General features: G+C 43.1%; 1 protein-coding gene across 1 annotated transcript in view; it reads left to right on the top strand.

The window, feature by feature from the left end:
* The window catches only part of WDR70 (WD repeat domain 70), a 226,324-nt gene that overhangs the window by 11,616 nt on the left and 198,709 nt on the right, over window positions 1-15,999 (top strand). The window contains exons 5-6 of the mRNA XM_058680126.1: window positions 6,635-6,755; window positions 9,233-9,431. Coding sequence (XP_058536109.1) covers window positions 6,635-6,755; window positions 9,233-9,431 — 320 coding nt within the window. The remainder of the gene's footprint in view (window positions 1-6,634; window positions 6,756-9,232; window positions 9,432-15,999) is intronic.

The raw sequence follows: 15,999 nt of genomic DNA, 5'->3' as shown, positions 1-15,999 counted from the left end.
TAAGAAATAGGAAAAGTCACACTTTGGTCTACTCTCACATTCTTCACTCATTGTTTCATTCCTCACACATGGTATGTTGGAGTTTTCCCTCCACTCCTGACACACTAGATGTGCTCACATTTTCTCCTCATCCATCAGGTGGTTCTACAGTGGACAGCAGGTGTGTGTTCAGTCCTCATTTACCTAAAAATTCCTATAAAACTGCCTCTAGATGCTAATCACAGATACTGCATGAAGACTTGTTCTGATTGCTTGGCCATAAATTTGGGTTCCCGTGTTCCTCCTAGATTGAGTAATTTGCTAGTGAGGCTTATGCTTACTGGTTTAGAATAAATGGTATTACAGAGCATACAGGTGAACACCCAAGGGTGAAATAATTAATTCGGCAAGGTGTGAGATTGGTGGTGTCTTCTCTGGGTACAGTGCCACTCTTCCACATGGTCAGCAATGCTGAGACCCATCCTGCGTAGCCGGTGTGAGATTGGGGTTGTATGGAGTGTCCACTCTGGGTGCAGTGCCCCTGTTCCACATGGTCAGCAGTTCTGAGATCCATCATATACAGCAGGTAGAGCTGAATCTCTTGCTGCCCCTATTCCCAGAGGCTGATGGGAGGAGATCAAAGTTTCAATCACCAAATAACTTAATCTTTCTGGTGAACAGTCCCGTTTTGCAGTTGCCCAAATTTCTTTTTCTGTTTTTTTTAAAGATTTATTTATTTTTATTGGAAAGGCAGATATGCAGAGAGGAGGAGAGACAGAGAGAAGTTCTTCCGTATGATGGTTCACTCCCCAAGTGGCCGCAACGGCCAGTGCTGTGCCGATCCGAAGCCAGGAGCCAGGAGCATAACTAGTTTGTGTATGAACTGTTTTGATTGCTAATATTCTAATAAAAATGGTCAAGTATTATAAGATCTTAGTAAAGTATACAGTATGATCTTTAATGTCTCATCGAAGCGTGAAGAATATCTGTGACATGTTAAAGATGTAGACCCTCTTTTAGCATTGTTGTGAGGAGATAAGTGGGTGGGAAGATTTTGTGCTTTGGAGGGATTATGAACTTTCCCTGTTACATAGTTGGAAAATAAATGATGCAAGGTAGGATTTGTAAGATGGACAAAATGCTTTAATTATTCTGAAAAATCTTTCTGGTTAAATTTGATGAGTTTAGAATTTTTTAAAAGAATGTTTCATTATTGTTTGAAGCACAAAGACAAAGACAGAAGTTCCGTCTACTAGTTCTCTCTGCACACAGCTGGTCGTAGGCCAGGCTGCGGCCATGAATCCCGAACTCACAGAGTGCATGTGCTGCATGGACGGCAGGAACCTCAGCACTTGAATCTTCATCTCAGTAGGTTCCTTCCAGGGTGTTCATTAGCACAAAGCTTTATGGGGTGGCAGTTAAATCACCACTTGGAATTCCCACGTCCCCTTTTGGAGTGACTGGGTTCAAGTTGCAGGTAATGCACACTGTAGGAGGCAGTGGATGGTGGCACAGTGTGGCCCCCTGCTGCCAGTGGGGAGTCTGGGCTGAGCTCCAGGCTGCTGCCATTGACCGGTTCAGCCCTGGTTGTTGAAGGCATTGTGGGAGTGAATTTTTGAGTGCTTGTCTTTATCTGTCACTCTGGCTTTATAAGATGAAAGTAAATACACAAAAATTAGAAACTCCTTTTTTTCACCTGAAGCATTTTCTTTCTAATTCTTCCTCATTCAGCCAGGCATGGCTCACATATTTTTAGTAATTCCGCTTTTGTTTGGGTGCAATTGTTTTTGCCTGTGCTTCAATAACAGTTTAAGAATTATTATTAATTTAATGTTCATTTCTTGAGGATAGAAAATTGTTTTTCATTCTTATATGTCTAACAGCTTACTATGTAGTAATTAGAAACTTAAATTTTTTAAAAAAGATTTATTTAATTTTTACTGGAAAGTCAGGTATACAGAGAGGAGAGACAGTGAGGAAGATCCTCTGTCCACCTGATGTTCACTCCCCAAGTGGCCGCAACAGCAGGAGCTGATCCAATCTGAAGCCAGAGCCAGGAGCTTCTTCTGGGTCTCCCACGCAGGTGCAGGGTCCCAAGGCTTTGGGCCATCCTTGACTACTTTCCCACACCACAAGCAGAGAGCTGGATGGGAAGTGGAGGTGCTAGGATTCGAACTGGCTCCCACATGGGATCCGGGCATGTTCAAGGCGAGGACTTTAGCCTCTAGGTTACTATGCTGGGTGCCAAACTGAAGTATTTAATGAAGAAATATGACTAATACAGATAAGTTCCCACCTAATATTTTGCTTTATACTATTTTGTCATTAAGCAGGTCTAAAGTTATGTAAAATTGGTGGGCCAGTGAATTGTTAGAAATTAAAATAAATGAAACAGTTTAGTAGTATTTGTTTCCTACGGGTGAAAAGAATACCATTAGAAAAAAATTATTTTTTCATATCTGGTAACTTTAACTCTCTGCTTAATTTTGTTTTTCATTTTTGTCCTGGTTAAATGATTGCTGTAGTTTCTTTGTGTGATGATTAGTCCTCATGGGATGTGGCCGTTTTGATAGTATTGCTAACTTGGACAAATTTACATACAAATAAAATGCTTTTGCAAATATGGATTGTCTAAAATGTATCAATCTGCAAGTATAATAGGTTAATATCATAAAATAAGTTTATTGGAAGAACAAAAGCTGTTAGGGCATGAGTTAATTTGCTTTTCTTAAGGAAAGATAAATTTTTATAGTGTTCCTTCGTCCACATTGGGTAATAATGAGTAATATCTCAGAGATTTTAGTCCATTGAATTTGTATTCATAATCTGCAATGAGAAAAAATAAATTTCTTTTTTCTAAAATGTCTTCCTTTTTTTCTTTCATGGAGCATTAGTTAATAATGGCAACATCTGTGAATAGAAAATATTGAATCTTTGGTAGCATTAAAATATTAAATTAAGAGTTAGGTGCTTCACTAGCATGAGGCAGATACTTTGTAGTATTTACTGCTTGTAAGGAAAACCAGATGGGAAATCATAGTTTCAGCGCAGTCTGAGATATAAGCACGCAGTTACAGCCTGCACTTTACAAGCGTTCGGGGGGGCAGGCTTGGTGGTAAGTTTATAGCCTAGTAGGTCAGATCCCATAAAGTAAGGATCCAGTTGTGAATACAGACCTCAGTCTGCTGCTGTGCTAACTAAATACCACTGTTAATTGCACAAGTTATCTTTATGTCTTGAATTCCTGAGAACAGTGGTACAGAGGGATAATAGTATCTACTAACATAGCTTTGAAAATTAAAGAAGTACTTCTCTCTGTCATTCTGTTATTTATGTGAAAATGAGAGTGAGAGAGAGAGTGATTGATTTTCATCCACTGCTTTACTCCTTAGATAGCCACCAGGGCTTGGCCAGACCCAGGAACTTACAGGTCTCCCACATATGTATAGCAGGGGCACGAGCACTTGGGCTGTTTCCCACTGCTAGTCTCAAGCCATCACCGGGGAGCTGGGTTGGAATTGGCTCCTATGTGGGATGTTGGCTTGCAGATGGCAGCTTTACTTGCTGTGTTGCAACACACAACACCAGCTTCAAGGAGTGCTTAGACTAGTCCTATATACACGGCCACATGTCCATAGTATTTGCTCTTATTTTTTGGATAAGATACGTTTGGTTACTTCGGTTAAAGTTATAAAAATTGCAAAATTAAAAGTAGTTCCAATAAGAAAATGTTTCTCAGAAGACAATTGTAGAATGCAGTTCTTCCCTGGGTCCTGAAGTGAAGGATGTGAACTTGTGTTTCCCATTCTTTTGCTGTGCCTGGTGCAGGGTATTGACTTGTCCTAAGCTGTTCCCAGGTTAGCAAAAGATTTAATTATGTGCAGATGACCATAGCCAGAAGGGGGACTGTTTTGCCTTAGCAATAAGGATTTTGTTCAAGATTTGTTTTGGAAGGCAGAGTGATAGAGAAGAGAGAGATCTTCATCTGTTGTTTCATTCTTCAAATGGCCACAATGGTGAGGGTCGATTCAGGCCAAAACCTGGAGCCCAGAACACCATCTAGCTCTCCCATGTGGGTGGCAGCGATTCAAGTACTTGGGCCATCTTGTGATGATTTCCCAAGTGCATTATCAGGGAACTCGATCAGAAGCAGAACATCTGGTTCATGAGCTGATGTTCCAGTGTGGGAGGCTGGTGTCATGGGTGGTGGCAGCTTATTCTGCTCCACCACAGTGCTGCCTCTGGAAATTGTCATTTTCCTAGCAAGAAATATGAAGAGAACACCAGTGAAGTAGTCTGCTAATAACATCTGCTTCAGTATTCCTTCCTGATTAAGAACAGAAATGGCCCTGACGCCTGAGGGAGAAGCTGATCCCTCAGGTTCAATGCCCTCCACTCTCCCTTGAGAGGATGTAGAGGATCCACTGAAAAAGCCCGGTGAGGTTGGAGCTGCGCAGGCTGTCTTAAATCTGGACACTGCATCCTGACTCTGACCCACTGCAGCCCTTTGGGGAGCATAGACTGACCAATAGAAACTAGAGCTCCAGATTGATGCCTTACTTACCTCTTCCTAAAGGGTCTGTCTGTGTGTTTGATGTTAAGGACATGTCCCACTTTCTCACAGCTCATCCTTAGCTTCTTAGCAACAGGAAGACCCATTCCAATTGGTAAATGTCTTCTGGGACTACTTAATTTTCAGTGTATTGTGTTTCATATTTTAATGGAGGAAGAAAATGTTATAGATTATTTCTGGATATTGAGGACTGTGGCAACTGAGAAGCTATTCCTAAAATTTCACTCCTTATGACCTCTTCTCAGTGGTTTGATATTATCAGTGGAAAAAATTTATTAAAAAGTTGGAAATTATAGTTGTTTTTCCAAAGTTAACAACCCTATGATCTCTGACTAAAAAGCCAGTGTAGAAAATTCAGGAATTATGAATTGAGTACTGGATTAGGTTTGAAAGCATTAAAAATTAAAAATGAATTACTTAAAATCTTATCTTTGAATGTTTCATTTTTACATATGACCTGACTTTACATTGTCCCTTCATAGTTTATATAAACATTGAAGATTTACTTATTTTACTTTTAGTCAGAATTACAGCGAGAGGTAGAGACAAATCTTCCATCCATTGATTTACTCCCTAAATGGCTGCAATGGCCATAGTTGAACCATTCCGGACCCAGAATGTAGGAAATTATTCTGGATCTCTTAGGAGCTGCTTTTGGGTTCAGGGGCCCAAGGCCTTGAGCCATCCTCTGCTATTTTCCCAGGCCATCAGCAGTGAGCTGGATTGGTCCAGCATTGCAGATGGCTGTGTTGGCAAAGGGATTAGCTTGTCATGCAGCCATTCAGACCCCATCATAATTCACATATTATTCACTCTTGCTGATTTTGCTTAGTATGTCTTAATACTTAACCTTTATATTATATACATCTAAAAATTTACTTCATTTTTCTTTGAAAGGCAGAGTTACAGAGAGGAGAAACAAAGGGAGAGATCTTCCATGTGCTGGTTCATTCCCCAAATGACCACCACAGCCAGAGCTGGGGTAATCCAAAGTCAAGAGCCAGGAGCTTCTTGCAGGTCTCTCACATAGGAGCAGAGGCCCAAGGATTTGTGCCTTATTCTGCTATTTTCTTAGGCCATAAGCAGGGAGCTGGAATAGATGTGGAGCAGCTGGAACTTGAACTGGTGCCCTTGAACTGGGATGCCAGTGCCACAGATGGAGTCTTAGCCTGTTTGCCAGGGAGCTGACTCCTCTTTATTTTCTATTATAGTTACAGGCAGAGAAAACGAGACAGAGATAGAGTTAGATTGATCCTGCATCCTAGCATTCCCTTTCCAAATGGCTGCAGCAGCCAGGGCTGGGCCAGGACAAAGCAGGAGCCTGATTCAAGTACTTGGGCCATCTTCCTATGCCTTCCCAGATACATTAGCAGGGAACTGGATTGGAGGTGGAATAACTGGAATGCAAACTATATAGGATACTGGCATCCTATGTACTGGCATCCTATGTACTGGCTTTATTTACGATAACACCGTGCTGACTCTACATTTTAGCATCTTAACTCTTACAGTGTTGTGCAGCCATCAGTGTTGTCCATCTCTGTAACTGTTTATCTGGTAAAAACAAAAACAAAACAAAACAACAACTAAACTCTATACTCATTTAAGACAACTCTCATTACTGTTACTCTGCTTTGTCTCTGAGCATTCTCAGTTACTGCTAGTGATAACTGTGTCATTTAAGTCGGGCCAAGTTACAGCATACAGCAGGATTTCTTCCTCTTCAGGGTGGTATTGGTGTTACATCATATGACTATATCACCCTTCCCATACTCGTTTGTCTATAGATGGACATTTTGGTGTCTTGCACGTTTTAGCCATTGTAGTAGTGCTGTTTTAAACATGAGTGTGCAAAGATGTCTTTGAAACCTTGCTGGATTGCTGGATCAGGTGGTCATTTTGTGTTTAACCTTTTGTGAAACTGCAATATTCTTTCACAACGGCTTGGCTACTGGTTGGTAGTTTTTTGCTGTTACTGGTGGCACTGTATGTTAATATCTTTCTGATGGTTAATTTTGAGCATTTCTAATACTAACAAGTTCTGAATTCTAAGTGTTGGAAATTTTTCTTTTATATTTTCAGAAGCAAGAGAAAAAGAGGAAGAAATGAACAGAGAGAAAGAGTTAAGAAGACAAAATGAAGATATTGAACCAACATCTTCAAGTTCAAATGCAGTTAGAGATTGCTCCAAAGCATCTTCCAGGTACTTTTTTTTTTTTTTTTTTTTTTTTTCCAGAAAGATTTGTTTGTTTATTTTTGAAAGGCAGGCTTACAGAGAGTGTAGAGACAGAGACGTCTTGAATCTGCTGGTTCACTCCCAGATGGCTGCAACAGCCTGAGGTGGCCTGTTCCAAAGCCAGGAATTTGGAGCCTCTTCTGTATCTCCCATGTGGGTGAAGGGCCCAAGGACTTAGGCTACCCTCCTCTGCTTTCCCAGGCACATTTTGAGGCAGCTGGGTCTGAAGTGGAGTACATGAGGCTCAAACCAACACCCATATGGGTTATCGGCACCATAAATGAAGACTTCACCAACTATGACATGATGCTGGCCCCACCAGATTTTCTTTAAAAGTTTTTGTTGCAGTATAATATTCTAGATATTCCCAGCACTATGCAGTCAAAATTCTTTCTTTATTTTTTAAAAGATTTATTTATTTTTATTGCAAAGTCAGATATACACCGAGGACGAGAGGCAGAGAAAAGATCTTCCGTCCGATGATTCATTCCCCAAGTGGCCGCAACGGCCGGTGCTACACTGATCCGAAGCCAGGAGCCAGGAACTTCTTTCTGGGTCTCCCACGCAGGTGCAGGGTCCCAAGGCTCTGGGCTGTCCTCGACTGCTTTCCGAAGCCACAAGCAGGGAGCTGGATGGGAAGTGGAGGTACCGGGATTACAACCGGTGCCCATATGGAATCCCAGTGCATTCAAGGCAAGGACTTTAGCTGGCCACTAGGCCACGGTGCCAGGCCCGAGTCAAAATTCTTGATATTAAAAGGTTGTGTGGTTTTATTCCTATTTTAAGCAGTGTGTATTCCTAGGACATGAAAATAACTTGTGATTTAATGGATTGAGTTTCAAAAAATATTCTAGATAATGTTTAAGTCGATATTTGTTTCTGGTAGGATATAACCATATAAAATAAGAGATTTGCCCAGCTTTGCACATTTTCTCATGCTTATTTAGACATTTCTGTCTTTTCCATTTCCCCCAAGTTTTTACAAAGCTTTTTGGGTAAGATTCTTCATGGAAATTGGTTTTAGAAAAGAAAATGAGGGGCTGGTATTGTAGCATAATAGATTAAATCAACTACACAGCCAGCAACCCATATAGGTGCTGACTCAAGACCTGGCTGCTTTCCTTTTTTTTTTTTTTAATTACTGTAGGAAGTTTTATTTCAGTGGGGCAGGAACGGGTGGAGGTGACGAGAGACGAGAGAGAGAGAGAAGTGGGGAAGGGCTGCAGAAGAGAGAGGGCTGGCTGCTCTGCTTCTTACCTAGCTCCCGGCTAATGCACCTGGGAGGGCAGTGGAAGATGGCTCAAGTGCTTGTAGTATATAGGAGACCTGGGAGAAGCTGATGGCTCCTGGCTATAGCCTGGTGCAGCCCTGGGCAGTGTAACCATTTGGAAAATTAACTAGTAAATGGAAGACCTCTCTGTCTCTTAGTAACTGTTTTAAAATAAATTTAAAAAATCTGTAAAAAGTAAATAAAACAAATCTAAATAAAATATCCAATCAGAATGAAAATATCTTTAAACAAATGCTTCACTATCATTTGTTTTGGTTCTTTGCAGCCAAAAATGGCAGAGTAGAATAAAACTCCTGGCTCCTGGATTTAGCCTGGCCCAGCGCTAGCTGATGCAGCCAGCTGAGTAAGCCAGTGGGTGGCAGATCTTTCTCACTCTCTTCTCTCCCTTTCTCTTTGTCTTTCCTTCTCTCTCAATTGATCTTTCGAATAAGTAAATAAAAATTTTAAAGGGTTTATTTATTTTTATTGGAAAGGCAGATTTATAGAGAGGAGAGACTGAGGGAAATATTACTGGCTCGTTCCTCAAATGGCCACAGTGGCCAGAGCTGAGCTGATCCAAAGCCAGGAGCCAGGAGCCTGCTTCCTGGTGCAGGGTTCCAAGGACTTGGATCATCCTCTGCTACCTTTGCAGGCAAGAAGCAGGGAGCTGGATGGGAAGTAGAGCATATTGGACATGAACTGGTGCCCATATGGGATGTCAGTGCTTGCAGGTGGAGGATTAAGCTGTTGAGCCATAGTGCTGGATCCAATAAATGACCAAAATGGCCACAGTGGCCAGAGCTGGGCCAATTTGAAGTCAGGAGCCAGGTGCTGCCCTCACTGCTCCTATATGGCTGTAGAGTTCCAAACACTCATGTTATTTTCTGCTGCTTTTCCCAAGCCGTCAGCAGGGAGCTGGATCAGAGGCAGAGTGGCTGGATTTCCAACTTGCATGGGATGCCTTTGCCATAGGTCGCGGCTTCACTGGCTGTGCCGTAGCGCTGACCTCTAAACTTTGGAATGTTTTAGCCTTTGAAATACACAATAATTCTTGACAATACTAGAAACCCATTTGTTGTGAAAAGGAAAGGCAGATTTTCCTGAGAAATCAGTATTTTCTCCAGGGTGTGTCTTTTGTTGCAGCAGAGGTAAGAGTTTATTTCTGTATTTTCAGGGATACAAGCAGTAGTGAAAGTGAAGACAGTTCGGATTCTTCTGATGATGAGTTAATTGGCCCTCCCTTGCCTCCTAAAGTGGTAGGGGAACCAGATCATCTAATGGACCAAGATATTCTGGGTCCTTTGCCTCCACCTCTTTGTGATGAAGATGACGATGATGATGATGGTGATGATGAAGGAGATGATGATGAAGAAGTAAGTCTTAGTGGTAATTTAAGAGTTCCTTGGAGGAATATCTTTAAAACTGTATAGTGGTTAGTTTCCTACTATATCATTCTCATAGGAGAGAACAAATTAAAAATAAGTGAAAAACAATCTGAATTAGCTTTTGACAGCCCTTGTTGAAAGAACTTTAGAACCAGAAATAGTCAATGGAGAGAAGGAAGTGATATGATAAATAGAAATGGATAAAATATTCTGTTATACCTATATATTCATTGAATGTAAATAAGAATATTAAATACATTCAGGGAGATTTAAAAACAAACAAATCTAATTATCATCTACGATGAAGTGGAAGATTCTATCAGTGGAATCAGACTTCATTTCCCCCTCCTCTTTTTAAATAGTTTTAAAGCAGAGAAACAGAATGCCAGTCTACTGCTTCATTCCCCAGATGCTGAGCCAGGACAAAGTCAGTAGCCAAGAACTCATTCCAGGTGCCCATGTTTGTGTCAGGGACCCAGATGCTGGGCTTCCACATGCTGCCCTGCAGGGAGGGCTAGTGGAACGCCAGAGTCGGGACTATAACCCTCCATTCCTCATGTGGGTGTCCCAAGTGGCAGAGATACCACTTTATCAACTGCCCACTCCAAGAGTTCAATAAATTGAGGTTTTTATATTGTTTGGGAGTAGGCTAGGTATTCAGTTAGCTTCAGCTAAATTTAAGTGCAGTATGCAAGTTACAGTTTTTTCAGAGTAACTGCCCAAAGATTTATAAAGAAAACATACAACCTCAAAATAGTAGAAGTGAAAAAAAAAAGAAGAAAATGTAGGCATTTAGGGAATAAACCAGCAGATGGAAGATACCACCTTGTTTATCCCTCTCTCTGAAAACCGTCTTTCTAATACAATAAATCTATCAATCAAACACAGTGAATAAATAAAGAAATCATGTTAGCAAAACCTAAAGTGTATGCAGGTACAGATGGAATGGTGAAATGTCAGTGAACAGTGTGTGAATATTTTCTGCTAGGGGAAAGTAGAGAGATAAAGATGATGAGATTAGATCCAGAACATGATGAGTATTTTCTGGAAGAAGTGGAATTTATATGTTGTTCTACCAGAGTGCTCACAGAGAAGGTGAATTTCAGATGATCCTTGCAGAAGATTACATTTTGGTGGGGAAGGTCAGTTAATGTCTAGAAAGAGTGAACAGAAGAAACAAAGACCCAGTGTGCAACACTGGATTTTTGATGATGGGAAAATATGCTGTTACTAGGAAGAGTTGGAAAAGGTCAGGCCTTTGACTCGGAGCTGATACCATGAGTAGACCGAAAGTGCAGCTACGTAGAGAAATGTTGGTGTGACGGTAGGAGGTTCAGAGGCCCATGTGGGAACTGTAACCTTTCCTAGCTGTGATTCACATTTATCAGGAGCTCAAGAGCTTTCTGGTTTTCTCAAGATCATATTCAATGATTCTTTTTGTTTATTTATTTTTATTGGTTTTTCTTTAGTTTTTTTTTGAAGATTTATTTTTTATTGGGAAGTCAGATATACAGAGAGGAGGAAAGTTAGAGAGGGAGATCCTCCGTCCATTGATTCACTCCCCAAGTGGCCTCAGTAGCAGGAGCTGAACTGATCCAAAGCCAGGAGCCTCCTCCAGGTCTCCCATGTGGGTGCAGGGTCCCAAGGCCTTGCTGTCCCCGACAGGTCACAAGCAGGGAGCTGCATGGGAAGTGGGGCTGTCGGAACCTGAACTGGTGCCCATATGGGATCCTGGCCTATGCAAGACAAGGACTTTAGCCACTAGACTATCTAGATGATGTTTATATAGTTGATCAGAGTGGTAAGGGTCTAGGATCAGTGGGTAGTGGATGAGATCCTTGTATACACATTTCCTTCTTCTTTTTCTCGTATTTGGAGGAGAGGGGGATACAAGAGGAGAAAGCATGCCCAGCCTCACAACCATTGCATTACCCTGGGGGTTGCGGAACTACCACCCGATATCATCCCAGCTTCCCCATTGTGGAACATTTTCTGGGGGTTCTGTTAATGTGTTTTTGATAGTTCTGAGATGCTGCTGCTATCGCTCTACAGATGAGGAAATCTTTCCAAGGTTGATTGGCTGTCATAGTCCACCTCTTAGTCTCCTTTGGCCCAGCAATTTGCTGTCAAGAGTCACTAGAGTAACTGATTAATTTGTTCTGTCCTCCATCCTCAGCAAACCAATGGGTGTTGTGGCCTGGCCCTGCCCTGCCCAACACATGCTTGGCCCTCATGTACCACAGGGAGAGCTGCAGCCCAGTCAGAGCAACCCCCAATAACCTCCACTGAACTGGCCCCCTAGCCCTAGTTCCTGTGCATGTCAACATGTACAGTGGACTGGTCTGGTCTGCCCCATATCGCATTGGTGTCTTTTATATGTCATTGGGCATTGAAGCCTAACTCAACCTAGCTGACTCCACCCTCCAGCTCACTCCCATTTCTGTGGATGCTACTGCTTGTCCAGCCAGACCCACCCCCAGTCCTGGTTCTCATGTTCATCGGTGGGAATTGGAGCCCATCAGAGATGAGCCCACAACCCCTCCATTGGACCCAATCCCCACCCTGGATCTTGCACACTCCAGGTGGTTTTACAGTCTAGCTTGACAAGACTTGTGCACAGTCCTAGCACTAGCCAGCTAATGCTGTGGCAAAGCCCAACTCGCTTGCCCTTACTTTGGCTCACGTATGTACCAGTGGATATAGTCAGCTACCCCAGCCTGGTTTTCCCCCTAACCTGGTTCACATGTAGGCCAGCAGGTGTTGTAGCCCTGCCCAGTCTGGTCTGCCCCCAGTTCTTTTTTTTTTAAAGATTTTATTGTTATTAGAAAGAGAGGGGAGACAGAGAGAAAGATCTTCCGTCCGATGTTTCACTCCCCAAGTGAGCCGCAACGGGCCGGTGCTGCGCCGATCCGAAGCCGGGAACCTGGAACCTCTTCCGGGTCTCCCACACGGGTGCAGGGTCCCAAAGCATTGGGCCGTCCTCTCCTGCTTTCCCAGGCCACAAGCAGGGAGCTGTATGGGAAGTGGAGCTGCCGGGATTAGAACCGGCGCCCATATGGGATCCCAGGGCTTTCAAGGCGAGGACTTTAGCCACTAGGCCATGCCGCCGGGCCCCTGCCCCCAGTTCTAACTCTCATGCTCGCCAGCATGAGTAGTGACTTAGCATTGGAGTCCCCACTGCTCCCCTACCAGGCTCAACCTCCCATCCTGGTCTCATATGTGCTGGTGGGTACTGTGGCCCAGTCTGGCGTAGCTTGTGTCACCTTGGGATTTGTTGGTGGGTGCTATAGTCTGGCCTGTCCTGATCTGCTCACATTCCAGCTGATGCTGGTTGGAGCTGCTGCCCAGCCCAGCCCAGTCAGCTCCCAGTCTCAGTCCTAATGTGAACTGGCTGGTGATATGGCTAGACTCAGCCTATCCTGTACCCCATCCTGGTTCTCGGATTAGTGGGTGTTATGAACTGACAGAGAGGAAGTTCTTCCACCCAATGATTCACTCCCCAGGTGATTGCAACGGACAGAGCTGCTCCTGTCCAAAGCCAGGAGCCAGGAGCTCTTCCTGGTCTCCCAAGCAGGTGCAGGGTCCCAAGGTTTTGGGCTGTCCTTGACTGTTTTCCCGGGCCACAAGCAAGGAGCTGGATGGGAAGTGGGACAGCCGGGATTAGAACCGGTACTCATATGGGATCTCGGTGCAAGGCGAGGACTTTAGCTGCTTGGCCATCGTGCCAGGGCCCCTGCAAATCTGGTTTTTACTGTTGGGTGTTACAGCCCAGCCAAACCTAATCCGTGCCCTGACGCAGTGCAAGTGGAAACTTAGCCCAACCTGTCCCAAACCCACTCTGGCTGTCCCGAGCACTGGTGGATGGTGGAATATAGCCCAAACTGGCATACCCCAGAGCCTGTCCATGCCACAGTGGTTCTCTTTTGAAACAAATTTTTTTCTTAATGGTTATGTCGTGTCTTTCATAAATGTATTTAAAAGAAAATATTGCTAAAATTATATAGAAATTAAGACAAAGCTGTTAGTGGTTTGTGACAACTCTTAGTTTTACAAGTATGCACTAATTGGTATTGCAAAGCTTGATAAATTAAGTTAATTCTGAAACTTTCAGAGGGCAGACAAAGTAGTCCTGAGAATTCCTTTATTTTTTTTTCTCCTTTTATTTTTCTAACTTAAAAGACCACCAGTGTTTCAGTTAGTGTAGAGATGGTGGGTAATGCGGATAGCTTCACAATGTGGCGATACCAGCTGGTGCTGTGGCACAGTGTGCTTTTCGGATAAATGCTGTTGGAGCCCCAGCTGCTCTGCTTCTGAACCAAGTCCCTGCTAATGTGCCTGGGAAAACAACTGAAGATGACTCAAGTTCTTGGGCTGCTGCCACTATCACAAGACAGTTGGAATTCCTGGCTCCTGAATTGTTTTGACCCAGTTCTAGCTGGTACGGTCATTGAGGAGTGAACCAGTGAGTGGAAGGTCTTTTTCTCCCTTCTCTCTATTTTAAGGAAATGAAATCAGTCTTTTAACAAAAAATTGTAGGGCCTGGCACGATAGCCTAGTGGATAAATCCTCACCTTGCATGTGCTAGGACCCTATATCAGTCCTGGTTCATGTCCCAGCTGCTCCATTTCCCTTACAGCTCCCTGCTTGTGGTCTAAGAAAGCAGTAGAGGTTGGCCCAAAGCCTTGGGACCCTGCACCCATATGGGAGATTTGGAGGAGGCTCCTGGTTCCTAGCTTCAGATTGGCTCAGCTCTGGCCATTGCTGCCATCTGGGGAGTGAGCTTGTAGATGCAAGGTCTTTGTCTCTCTGTCTCTCCTCTGTAAATCTGTCTCTCTAATGAAAATAAGTAAATCTTGAGAAAAATATTTTTTTACTAAATCTTTAAAAAAGCAAAGGGGATGTGACAACAGGTGTAGTAGGCTAAGCCTCTGCTTATGGTGCCAGCATCCCATTTTGGTGCTGATTCGAGCCCTGGTGGCTCCACTTCCAGTCCAGCTTCCAGCTAATGGCCTGGAAAAGCAGCAGGGACTAGCCTGTGTCCTTGAACCCCTGCACCAACATGGGAAACCCAGATCGTGACTTTGGACCAGTGCAGCTCCAACTGATGTGGCCATTTGGGAAGTGAACCAGCAAATGGAAGAGCTCTGTCTCTGCTTCTGTATCTGTAACCCTGCCTTTCAAATAAAAATAAGTGAATCATAAAATTTTCTTCTTCTTTTGTGTGTGTGTGTGTTTTTTTTTTAAGCTTATTTAACAGTCAGAAAGACAAGAGAGAGCCAGAGAGAGCCCTTCCCTCTGATAGTTCACTTCCCAAATGTCCGCAACAGTTAGTACTGGTCTAGGTAAGCCACAAGCCTGGAATTCGTTCAGGTCTTCCACATGGGTGACAGGGTCCAGAGGACTTGTGTCGTCATCACCTGTGGATTGCAGGGTGTGCATTAGCAGGAAACTGAAACTGAAAGCAGAACCAGGACTTGAGCCCAGGAAGTCTAGCTTAGGATGCAGGCATCCCATGTGGTGTCCTGTGTGCTGTGTCAAACACCTGCCCCTGGAATCAGAAGGAAAATTTCCCGAGTACATATAGTAGACATATACTGTAATACCTGAATGTGATTATTTTTTATGCGTTTTATTTCAGTTACTGACAGTGTAAGTCACTGGGTTGATTATTGTAATGTTTACCATAATTTCTCTTGATGACAAGCTTTTTAATTTTCTTTTCCATTTTTGCTTATCTACATTGGTAATAAAATTGTGTTTTCAAATAGATTTGAAAGTTTGCTATTTTTCTTGGAACTGTAAGTAACAAAAATTTAGAAGCAAAGAGTCAGAGAAAGGTGAAAAGTATTTTTAAACCATTCTTGTGTATGATTCTTTTTTTTTTTTTAATTACTTAATTTATTTGAAAGGCAGTGAGAGAGAATTGAGCTTTCCAAGCTGTTGGTTCACTTCGGATGCCTAATACGAAGTTGTGGATTGGTGACTCAGTTCAGGGTCTCATGTTGGTAGCAGGGGCCTCAACTGGTTGAGTCATTGCTTCATATGCCCCATGTTGTGCATTAGCAGAAAACAAGAACTGAGAACAGATCTCCAAACCCAGACACTAAGAAGTGGTACATGGGCATTGCAAGCTGCATCTGAGCTTTCAGGCCAAATGTCTGTTCCTTAGTCTTTTTAAGGTAAAGAAGATTGTAACACGTAATTAAATGGAGACTTTGGGATTATTGAGGATTTTTATTATCCTTGCTATTCTGGTTCCTGTTACTACAGAAAGCTGGGAGTTGGATTTTTATGACTGTAACTAAAGGCTAGCTGTAGCAGTGGCTTTTTAGTTGAGAGCACCTGTTTTTCATGAACTTTGTCTGACTCCCTGGCTGGCACGTTCTGCAGGGGCGAGTCCAAGCTTGGGCTGCCACTGTGCTGCCCTGTCTCCTGGGCCGAGGTGCCTCATCCTCTCAGTCATGGTTCTTGCCAACCACCTGTATCAGTCAGTCTCTTGCCCTCCTAGATAGGGAATGTTTGAAGAGTTCGAGGTGGAACAAAAATCTGTGTTAGT

The sequence above is a fragment of the Ochotona princeps genome, chromosome 23 (assembly GCF_030435755.1).
Source record: "Ochotona princeps isolate mOchPri1 chromosome 23, mOchPri1.hap1, whole genome shotgun sequence".
In the NCBI taxonomy this organism is placed as follows: Eukaryota; Metazoa; Chordata; class Mammalia; order Lagomorpha; family Ochotonidae; genus Ochotona; species Ochotona princeps.
This window is presented reverse-complemented; position numbering and strand designations above follow the sequence as displayed.